Genomic DNA, 11633 nt, shown 5'->3' on the forward strand with positions numbered 1-11633 from the left:
TGCACCTGTTGATGGGTGTTTGGGGTTGTTTCTAGTTTGGGACTGTTTCAAATAGGACTGCTATGGACATTCATGTAAAAAAAAAAATACAGTGGTTTAATGAGACAGGAGTTTATTCTCTTCCTTCACAGTCCAGAGGTGAGCAAGGCAAGGCTGGTGGGTGGCTCTGTTATCCATCTCCTGTGTCCAAGCGACTGCTCCAGTTGTCACCATGTTTCCAGTCACCAGGTAGAGAAAGAGGAAATGGAGGGCAAGCGCCCTGCTTTTTAAGGATGTATCCAGGGGTTGCTCAAATCATTTCTCCTCATATGTGTTGGCCAAAATGTAGTCCTGTGGCCACACTTCCTGCAGGGAAAGTTGGGAAATGAGTCTGTCTGGGTGACCAAGAACTTGCTAAACTTAGTGATTCAGTTACTCATAGGAGGAAGAAAGAATAGATATTGGGGACAATTAGCAGTCTGCCATAAATAGCAGCGCCCGTTTATTGAGTACTTATTGTTTATCGACTGCCTGTCATATACTGAGTACTATCTTTTACATGATAAAAAGAAAGAAAATAGGGTATTCTTTACTGAAATTCATAAAAGAAATACATTTTGAAAAAATGTTAGCATTATTTTTCCTGCATCCTTTTTTGCATTAGTCAGCTTTGTCTGTGATAAAACAAACAAACAAACAAAAAGTCACCATGGTTCCCAACAAACATGTATTTTCTTTTCTTGGGCTGTGCATTGGCTGTGGCCCAGCTGGGTGCAGGTTCCAGCCTGCTCCACCTGTCTATCATTCGAAGGTCCAGGCTGAAGGAGCAGCCCCCTCCTGGGCATGTTGTTCTCATGAGGTTGGCAGGAAGCAAGAGGCCAAGTCAAAGTGGGAAGCCCATCGAAAATCTCTTGCTGGATATCACACACATCACATCCCACAGGCCAAAGCAAGGCATGGGCTTAGCCCAGCATAGGTGCAGTGGTGAAGCACACACCCACCACGGAGCAGGGGAGGGAAGGATAGATATTTGTTGAGCAATAGTCCAGCCTATCACAACTTCTGATATTTGGAAAGATTCAGCTGCAGACTCACTTTTTCTGCCCTTGCAGCTCCTTATGCTCCAAGAGAGGTATCAGTAGAAAGTGAAATGCCCCCAAATTGGGCTTGCACTAGGACAAATTACAATCTTCCTCACTTATTTACTTCTTCCATGTATACTAAACTCCCAGCCCATGTAGGGCTTTGTGCTGGGTGCTTGTCCCCGGGCAGCTTCCAGGTAACCAGCAAGAAGGGGATGCGTGTACACATTACTGTAACACCAGAGAGGGGGCTCTGAGGACCATAACAGAGGGGAAGCCAGGAAGCAAGGGAAGGGAAAGGTCACTTTGGTCTGGGCAATCAGGCAAGGCTTTGTGGAACAGGTGGCTTTTGAGCTGGGCCTCTGAGGAATGGATAGGGTTTCAGCAGGTGGAGGTGGGCCCCTGAGTACACTCCTATTTTAGTTGGCTTAGCAGAAGGATGTGCTATAAAAACCTGTTCTAATCATTCCACTTCTAAGCCTTTCCCCAAGTGGCATGATAAAGGGGAAGTATTTCTCAAGGCTTCCATTTGCTCTACTCACACGTTTATTCAAGGCGCACTTTCAATCCCATCTCCTCCCCAGGATCTAATCAAGAGAGGTCAGTGTCTCTCAGGCCCCCCTCTGAAAATCTGTGCTTCTTGCCCCTTCTCTTCTCAACACCTTGCCAGACCCTCACTGTGTGCCTGTATGGTAGGCAGATGTTTAAATGCATCTCTTTATTATCTGGATCCCAGTTGTCCTGTCTCCACCACAGCCCTGGCACACGTGCTGGCCTCAGAGTTGCCTACCTGGCTCTGCCGGGTTCCAGATGGCTCTCATCTTATTCTCTTTGGGCAGGGCTCACTTGGGGTAGCAGTCACTATGGATATTCATGAAACACCCAAAGTTACCTAGAGATATGAGGGACAAAACCAAAAATTAAGGTCAATGAATTTAGGCAAGAGAGGAGACCAAGAGAGAGCCATTTGTTTTTCCAAAGTGATTTTCACTCTCAGATCTCCTTAAGTAGGTCAATGCATATGCATGGCTTATAGCTAAAGCACAACAATAGACTAAAGTCTAAACCACTTGAAGGCCTAATTTCCAGAGCAAGAGAAATCCAGAAACACCTCTTGGGAATGCACATGTAAATTAATAATTATTATTTTGTTTCTTTACCTGGTGAAGGACTTTCTTTCTACCTGAAGGGAAGCAATGTTCTCGTGTTTGTGTGTATGCTCAACATTAAAAACTATTCAGCTCCTAAAGCAGATACAGTCTTTTGGCCTCCTCATGTATTATATAGGAGATGTTCTACCTCCTACTCTGAGATGCCAGTGTGTCTACATTTCTCGTTCAATTTTTCCAAGGTGAGAGAGACTCTGGCTGCAGAGACAGGGCTGAGTGTCCGTGTCGTCCAGGTGTGGTTCCAAAACCAGAGAGCGAAGGTAACCTGCTTCTTACTTTTATCTGTCCCCGTGTTGCTGGTTTCCTGAAATAATCACAGTAGGACATTGTACTTGCTGCCAGGTTTTCTCGCCTTAGCTCATTGGATAGAGTAGTTCTCTTGATTCAAAAATTCTGTTATCAATAATTATTTTGGCCACAGCAGCCCTGCAGAAGGGGAGAGAGAAGGCATTCATTTTAGTGAAATTGCTTGTATTTTCCTAGCGGCCATGACTGTGGATTTGGCCAGCCATCTGTATGAATAAATGTCTTTCTGTGTCTTTTGGTAAAAGCATGTTCTTTAATTCATATTTATTTAATGCAAATACCAAAGTTATTTTAAAAGTAGCATGCATATAACTGGTCCAAGACAATTTTATGACAGGGTAGAATGAGTGCCTTTTCTTACTTCTCCCAGGGCCCAGCCCTCACTAATATAGGCCCAAGCCATCATACTGTCCTCTGGATCCAATGAAGCTCTATATTCCCTCATCATGGTTTTAGTTTTAGACCTTTTGCTCATTCATCTACCTGCCTCTAAAAATACATGTGCCCTGTGGACTGTTTCTCAAGAGCCCTGATCTTTAGTGGATGATATGAGGAAAAAACAAACTCTATGTTTCCTCTGCTCTTACACTACAACAATCAGCGCAGAATGCTTCTGTGACAAAATATGTGGAGATATTCTCCATACACCAAGCAAGCAATCAATTGTGCAGTGGATACCAACTGGGTGTCCTCTAATTCTGACACTCTCTACCTGGAAATAGTGTCAGATTTCAAGGTTGAGGGTTCAGCCCCACAAGACTGCCCTCCTCTTCAAATGCCAATTGCAAGCTCCAGGTGGTTTTACCTGTGCTTCGGATCAACTGGCTATAAATTGGGATTCCAGTGACCCCACCCCTTGGGTTTGATTAATTTGCAGAGCATCTCACAGAATTCAGGGAAATACTTACTTATATTTACTGCTTTATTACAAAGGATATTACAATGGATGTGAATAATGTGATGCATATGGCGAGAAATGGGGGAAGGGTGTGAAGCTTCCATGCCCTCCCTGTGCACCCCAGCCTCCAGGAAATTCCATGTATTCAGCTGTCTGGAAGTTCTCTATCCCCATCCTTTTGGGATTTTATGAAGGTTTCATAATGTAGGCATGATTAATTAAATCACTGGGCATTGATGGTCAACTTAATTTTCAGCCCATCCCTTTTCCACAGAGGTTTGGGGGTGGGGCTGAATGTTCCAACCATCTAATCATACCTGGGTCTTTCTGATTATCATTCTCCACCCTGAAGCTACCTAGGGGCTGACAGCTGTCAGTCAGTCATTAACATTCACATAGGCATCACTCTGGAGAGTCCAAAAATTTTAGGAACCGTATGCCAAAAAACAGGGTCGACGACCAAATATATGCTTTACAGTATCACAGGTTATCTCACTATTTGATCATGATTGGTTAAGGTAGCATTTCCCTAACTGACATCCTCAGAACAGGGCTGTTGATGTGTACCAAAGAAAGACTCCATAGTGCAATAAGTTGCAGAGGCCCTATAGCCTATGGATTCATAAAGCACAGGGACACATTTAAAGCTCTGAAAAATCTTGCAATAAAGAAAATTTTTACAAAAATCTAGTGTTTCCTACACACAGACACATACACACACTCAAAGTATATGTCATCATCTCGTGGAACCCTAATGCTCTATGGAACACAGTTTGAGAAATATTGAGTTAAAATATTCCTTCAGGGGGCCGGGCGCGGTGGCTCCCGCTTGTAATCCCAGCCCTCTGGGAGGCCGAGGCGGGTGGATCACGAGGTCAGGAGATTGAGACCATCCTGGCTAACATGGTGAAACCCCGTCTCTAGTAAAAATACAAAAAAATTAGCCAGGCGTAGTGGCGGGCGCCTGTAGTCCCACCTACTCGGGAGGCTGAGGCAGGAGAATGGCGTGAACCCGAGAGGCGGAGCTTGCAGTGAGCCGAGATCGCGCCACTGCACTCCAGCACTCCAGCCTGGGTGACAGAGCGAGACTCCGTCTCAAAAATAAAAAATAAAAAACTATTCCTTCAGGGAAGCTTGCGTGTTAGCAGGGTGCTTTGGAAGAGGCATGAATCTCTGGGTAGGCTCATCTCAATCTTGAGGGCCAGCAGACAGGGAGGGGGAAAGGAACAGCCTCTTGGCTTACCCCAAATCACAACCTCTTGTTCCATACGTCTAGGCTGGGCTGCAGATTTCACAGTCACACACTTATTACCTAATGTAAAATGGTCACACCACAAGCAGCAAGTTGTATTTACTGAGGAAAAAATCCCTATTCCTGCTAAGACAAGCTGCACCCCTGCTTCCCAGCCAGCTGTCTTTATACTGCTGCAGAGTAGAAGAGCTCTCAGCTGCAATGCTTCTCGCATACGGGGCTGGCCACTGTTGCTCCTTTACTAAGTAAGAGCCAGAGCTTTGCCAACAAGCCCTCTCCCGGGGAAGGTGTCACTTCCAGGCCCCCCCTTACTTTGTGAACATACTGCAGGCCACCTGACTTCTAATCCTATGGTCCTCTCCTTATCAGATGAAGAAGCTGGCCAGGCGACAGCAGCAGCAGCAGCAAGATCAGCAGAACACCCAGAGGCTGAGCTCTGGTAAGCTGGTGCCTCCTCCCAGGCAGTTCTGGCTGGAATCCAGGCTGTTCCTACCAGAGGCCTCCCACTACCCAGCTCTTTGGATGACATATCTGGACTCAGGGAAGCCTAGACCACACCCACTGGAGAAATAAAGCCTTCAAGGGAAGACTGAGCCACGAGGAACTTGTGAGAAGGTTGAGGGCTCCCGAGCTGCAGGCTTAGAACTGCTGATTGGGGATGGCACTGACCTTATCCACAGCGTCCGGGCCTGGATCCCACCACAGTATCAGGGAGAGTGTGTCAGACTACTTGCAGAGTCACAGATACGTTCAGTTTCTCATCTTGCTTAGTTCTCCTTCCAGGCTAATTGATTTAATAGAAGACACCTCGGTGACTTGGCTCTTTCCAAAATAATATAAAGTAGTAAAAATAATGATAGTAAAATAACAATGCCCTCCTTTGTTGAACACTCTTATAGATTGGTGTTCTCATACATGCTGACTTGACTTTTACAACACCCATTCCTGGAGGCGAGTGGAGAAGTTGTTATTATCCCTATGTCACAGATGAGCAAACAAAGGCTCTGCAAGATTGAATGTGGCCCTAGATCGGTAAGGGCAGGGGGCTGGGACTAGAACTCTAACTGTGTTCCACAGGCCATGGGCCTTCTCATCTCTACCCAGATGTGCTTTTGAAAAAGTCAGGGTGATATGAGGATTAGGGAGGAGGGTGAAGAGGGACAGACTGTGGGAGACTTCATGGAAGTTAAAGGAAAAAAAAAAAGAAGAGTTACTATATTAGAACAATGTCATTCTTAAACGCTATGCCCCTCGCCACCCAACTCAGCTATCCAGAATTCCTTGAATGGTCTGTACCTTAAAACAGGGCTTCTTACATTTTAATATGCACGTAAGTCACCTGCGATTTTGGTAAGGTGCAGATTCCAATTCATAAGGAAGGTCTGGGTGGGCCCCAAGATTCTGCCTTTTTAACAAGCTTTTTGGTGGTGCCATTGCTGCTAGTCTGTGGACCACACTTTGAAATCTGTGGACCACACTTTGAAATCTGTGGACCACACTTTGAAGTCTGTGGAATGTGATCCTAGTTCTCTGGCCCCTCAACAGAGCCTCTTATCCTCACATGGACCCTGCCTTGTGCTTGACACTGGGTCTAGGCTTAATCCAGAATTTGACTCTTGCAGCCAAGAGTTCCCTTAGTTTCTTACCTTCTAGACTAAACAGTATGTTAACAACAAGGTAGATGTTAGGGAGAGAAGAAATAAAACAGGGCATAGGTGTGGGGAAGGGTGGAGCAGGAAGCTGGTTAGATCTGAATTCTGCCCTCAGCTCCATCCCTAAGGCTCTTTATGTGGGACCAACTTTTCCTTATTCCTCAGGCTGTGTGCATCCCTAGGGTAGGGCCCTAATGCCTGCTAGTCCTACCTCACAGGACCCCTGTGCAATTCAGAGGGAGAAGAATGCATCAAAGCACATGAGAACACAAACTCATATGGCTTGGGACTTAGTTTAAATAATTCTAAAGGCGCTCCAAAGGTAGACTTAAGAAAGCAGAGCCTGGTGGGAAATAGTCTCTGTTCTTCCCAGGTTCAGAGAACCTCAGCAAGATGTGGAGGCAGGAAGTGAATCCTGCTTTTCTTATAAAATTCTATCTACAAGCATAGCAAGATATAATTCCAAAGCATACACAGTCCTATGGAATCTTCCCATCAGCCCAATGAGGTCAACTGGTCACAACTCCCACTTGACTGATGGGCTCATACTGGGTTATCGTAGAAAGATCTTTAGATACATCTATTCTAGTGACTGCCAAACATGTGGCTAGCATCAAAACCTTTGTTGAAATAATATATTTCAAGGATGTTCTCAAAGTTCAACATCCCAGCCCCTACCCTGTTCCTATCCTCCAAGGTGATTCCTGATGGCCTCTGGTAGGACAAAGGCTGGGACCACTGATGTCACCTCATCCCATTTTATTTTATAAATGAGGGAATCAGGACCCAGGGAAATCACATGCCAGGCTGCACATTGAGAATGACCTGGCTTCTTCTTTGTTCCACAGCTCAGACAAACGGTGGTGGGAGTGCTGGGATGGAAGGAATCATGAACCCCTACACGGCTCTGCCCACCCCACAGCAGCTCCTGGCCATCGAGCAGAGTGTCTACAGCTCAGATCCCTTCCGACAGGGTCTCACCCCACCCCAGATGCCTGGAGACCACATGCACCCTTATGGTAAGAGGGACTTAAGCCCCTCGGGCCCTCTCATAACTTGTGTGGGTTTCTCATTCCCTCCTAAACACATCTAGGCAGTTCCCAGATGCTCACCGAAGTTCCAAAGCAGAATAATGTGCCCTACAAAATACTGCCAGAATCGCCTAACCAATGACTACAGGAGAAAGACCTTCATGCATATTCATTAGTGACACTTCCATTTATCTTGTTTTCAAAGCTTCTTGTTTGTTGGTTTTAAATGGGAAGTTGTGCTGTCCTTGTAGACCTGTTTGTTGTCATTGAATTGCAAGTCTTGCGCTTCATGCCAGATATCAGCAGTATCAGTGCTACAGAAGGCCTTAATTAAGCAAACATTTACCTAAAGTAAGAAAAGAAATAAAAAGCACAGAAGACAAATTTTCTAACTGGACTATCCTACTATGGATACTAATAGGTGCTCTAATTTAACTAGTGAAACATAAACTGACTTGTAAAGTGAAAGTATCTCCCTTATACCCACCCCACCCAAAGAAGCATTGATTTAAATGCTGCATATATGGGTAGCTGAGCCTCTCCCACTTACCCAGCTTCGTGCTTAAGCTAATGGACAACAACCGGGGGCCTGAGGACCCAGAGTAGGGGGCTGGGTGAGCTTTGGAGTGAAGGCTCAAGTTCAACCTCAGCCAAGTATAGGGCATTACATTTTATACAGAGAAGGTTAGTGGTGTATGTAATGCATTGGTCTGTACTGTGTAATCTGATAGATTACACTGATAGTTAAAAAATAATCTTATGCAGCAAGTCTTCAAAACATTAGTATCAGAGATTCACGCCACAGATCACAGATTTTGCCAAACAACTTTTTTTTTTTTGCCTTCATGAAAAAAAATTCTGTTGTTAAAATCACGCCTACTTTCCCATATCACACATTCAGCAAACATTTATTAAGATTTGGCCCTTGACAAGCCCTTCACTGGCTGACCCCACTCATTGGATGTTCAGTGATAGCCACCCTCTTGGCTTCCTTAGAAGGCACAGGTCACATCTGTACCATTCTTTACTCCACAGCTATGGGAAAACAGGGCAAATACATTTTTTTGCAAATTCTTTTCAGAGTCTCAGGGATTGTGTTACATGAAGTATCCCTGTGATGAGTCCTTTCATAAAATGAATATTTAAAGCCCCATGACAAGTTGTATAAACTCCAGTTTTCACCTCTCCTATTTACTTGAAGCAGAGGCAGAACATTCTTTGCCTCCAGATCCTGGTTGCAGTGATTTCTCAGCTGTTCCAATGTGTGCCCTACTGGCTTCCCTATCAAAGGTGTAAATTAGTTGAAGGTAGGCACCTAACCTTCCTTTTCTTTGCATTACAAATTTGGGGTAACAGCTGATAGTAGACCCTTGGTGTTTGAAAGAACAAATGTTATCACAGGAGTTTTCATTAGCTTCACTCAAAGAGCTTTCTTTTTGTTTTGTTTTTTTGTTTGTTGGTTTTACCGTCCCTCCTTCAAGCATCATTTTTCAGGCCCAAGTCCTATAGGAGCTCTGCCCTGTCTCTCCAGCCTCTGGTGACATATCCTGCCTACTCCCCACACTCCCTGTCTAGACACTGTGACATTTGCTTATGCTGCACTCAATTTAGCACTTTGTCATATCCTGGTTTAGATTGTTTTCACTTGTTGCACTTTGGACTTGAGCCCCCTAAAGAGAATATAGACTTTTTGTAGAAAGTTTCATCTGGAGCCTGTGCTCAGGCAACACTTGTTGAATTCAGCTGAATATCCTAGCACTGAAATGAGTCACTTCTTCAAGACCCTCATGCCAGTGTTTCATCTCCATTTCAGGTGCCGAGCCCCTTTTCCATGACCTGGATAGCGACGACACCTCCCTCAGTAACCTGGGTGACTGTTTCCTAGCAACCTCAGAAGCTGGGCCTCTGCAGTCCAGAGTGGGAAACCCCATTGACCATCTGTACTCCATGCAGAATTCTTACTTCACGTCTTGAGTCTTCCCCTAGAGTTCTGTGACTAGGCTCCCATATGGAACAACCATATTCTTTGAGGGGTCACTGGCTTTAGGACAGGGAGGCCAGGGAAGAGGTGGGTTGGGGAGGGAGTTTTGTTGGGGATGCTGTTGTATAATGATATGGTGTAGCTCAGCATTTCCAAAGACTGAATACATTATGGATTGCATAGTTTAATGTTTCTAATAAGAGTCTTAGCATTAGATATGAAGACGTGTTTATCATTAAGGACAGAGACTTTTAATATAGACATTCTCATGCAAACTAGATACTTAGGGACTCCTAACAACTTCCCACCATGTCGGGGAAGCTCTTGTCAAGAGGTGCATATGTCTATCCATCTACACACCAATAGACAGAAGGACAGATAGATAGATGTGTGTGTGTGAGTGTGTAACCTTTCGTATTTTACCCTCAAAGTTTATTCCTAATTATAACAGACACCAACTGTACAGCAAAAGTAACTTTATTTTCAGTGTGAACTATATTTAAGGAAATGCTTGATGCACTTAAGTTATAAAATGAGATAATTTACTTTTATAAACTTTATTTTTAGTTTGACAAGACTTGTCAGCAGGGCAGAGAGGGCTGCTCCACCTAGCCCCATAGCTTTGAGTGCTTGGGTTCATTCTGTTTTCAGAGTGTCTTTCAGATCTGGAAAGAAATTCTGTGTAGCTGATGGTGTTCTCTCTTGCATTCTTGCTCTCTTTGGGGTTGAATCACTGGGCAGGGGTGGGACAGAATAATCCCTGATCATGTTCTGAGAAAATGTAAAGCCCAGACTCCTGGGCTTTCTTTTAAATTCTGACAAGTGGTTGTTGGGCAGTGCTAGGATGATTGGTTCAGCTCTTGAGCTTCAGCATCTGCAAATGTGGATGAGGCTAATAGTATGTACCTACCTCACTGGGAAACACCAAGGCTTAATTCATTCCCAGGACACATGAGCAGGGCTGAGACTAATATCTGATATTTGTTTAACATAGAACCAGGCCACTCACTTGGCAAAGGAGGGTACATAGGGTTGCAGAGCAGGAGGGCTCCTGAACTCCAGAGGGCAGTTCTGCCTGCTGAAGTCCCTCTGCAAAGCCTGTGCTGAAGGAGACACAAGCTCAGAGCAGTTCAGAGGGATCCCAGAGTCCCAGAGTGGGGAGGAGGTGAAGGCTGAGGGGATAGAGGAGGGCCTGGTGGTGTTCTGGAGCAGGGTTGGGCAAACTCCTGCTTGCGGGCCTGCTTTCTATGGCTTGCCAGCGAAGAATGGTTTTTACTTTTTTTTTGAGGTCATTTAAAAAAAGGAGAAGAAGAATATATAACAGGCTGTCTGTGGCCTGGAAAGCCTGAAATATTTGCTATCTGTATTGTCTGGCCCTTACAGAAAAAGTTTGGGGCCCCTTGTTTTAGAGGGTCTGTTTCTAAAGAACCTCATGGCGCTCATAGAGGCAGAAGGTTCCAGTGGAAACCCTTGGCTCTTCCTCCAACTCACTCCTCTGATCCTCGGCACAGAAGACCCAGCAGCCATTGTACATGGGGACAGTTCCACACCCTGGTCTCCAGTTGCGGTGCTAGGATGGGATTGTTCTGTGCTAGGAAGTCTCCTGGGAACCCAGAATGAGTTGGTGGGGAAGACAGAGGGTCACTGTGGACCCATCCAGGAGGGGCCAGGATAGGTTTGGCCTCATTTCTGGGGACATCATTGGAGACTTGAACACAGAGACACGTCCCTATCACTCTGGCAAGGCCAGAGGGAACATGTCCCCTTATGGTAGAGTCTATGTTGTGTGATTTTTGTGCTCTTGTTTATAATTTATGCAAACCACCAAGAAACCCAAACCAGTCTGATGAGTGAAAATTATGCAGATGCTGTATGGCCCCACAGGTTTCTGTGGTAAAGACCAGTTGGAGAATGTAGGAGATACTATGTGAGTGAAAATGAATAGAGATCCTTATTCCACTCCTTAATGGCATACCAAGATGAAATTAAAATCTCTTACAAATGAGCTGTTGTTTATTCAGGGGTGGGATGGTTGGTGGGGAACCAGGGGGATGTGGGAGTTTTGTCTACAAAGCCATGGGGATGAGCTTATGGCAAAGCTTTGAATGAATGGAAAGGATGACTACAGCAAAACATAAGGAGAAAAGGGTCTTCAACTTCTTGCCAAGATGGACAAAGACTCCAGTCTTTACAAAAAAAACCCCACAGAAGGAGGCAGTGGGAGCTTTCCATCACCACCGTCAAGTTCCCTCAGGGCAGAGCAGTTTGTGATATGTGATGAGG

General features: G+C 45.1%; 1 protein-coding gene and 1 long non-coding RNA gene across 6 annotated transcripts in view; one reads left to right on the top strand and one right to left on the bottom strand.

Moving 5' to 3' along the window:
- The window catches only part of LMX1A (LIM homeobox transcription factor 1 alpha), a 130917-nt gene extending 119563 nt beyond the window's left edge, over positions 1 to 11354 (top strand). For all 5 annotated transcript variants that reach the window (XM_063795724.1, XM_063795726.1, XM_054655243.2 and 2 more), the window contains 4 exons: positions 2413 to 2490; positions 5056 to 5125; positions 7187 to 7357; positions 9183 to 11354. In XM_063795724.1, coding sequence (XP_063651794.1) covers positions 2413 to 2490; positions 5056 to 5125; positions 7187 to 7357; positions 9183 to 9343 — 480 coding nt within the window. In that variant the 3' untranslated portion in view covers positions 9344 to 11354. The remainder of the gene's footprint in view (positions 1 to 2412; positions 2491 to 5055; positions 5126 to 7186; positions 7358 to 9182) is intronic.
- On the bottom strand, positions 99 to 5664 carry LOC107969132 (uncharacterized). The gene is made up of 4 exons (XR_001710745.3): positions 5356 to 5664; positions 2222 to 2656; positions 1852 to 1953; positions 99 to 345 (listed from the first exon to the last, which is right to left on the bottom strand). It is a non-coding gene; the product is annotated as an uncharacterized LOC107969132 (long non-coding RNA).
- Positions 11355 to 11633: the final 279 nt, after the last annotated feature.

The sequence above is a fragment of the Pan troglodytes genome, chromosome 1, assembly GCF_028858775.2.
Source record: "Pan troglodytes isolate AG18354 chromosome 1, NHGRI_mPanTro3-v2.0_pri, whole genome shotgun sequence".
Lineage (NCBI taxonomy): Eukaryota > Metazoa > Chordata > Mammalia > Primates > Hominidae > Pan > Pan troglodytes.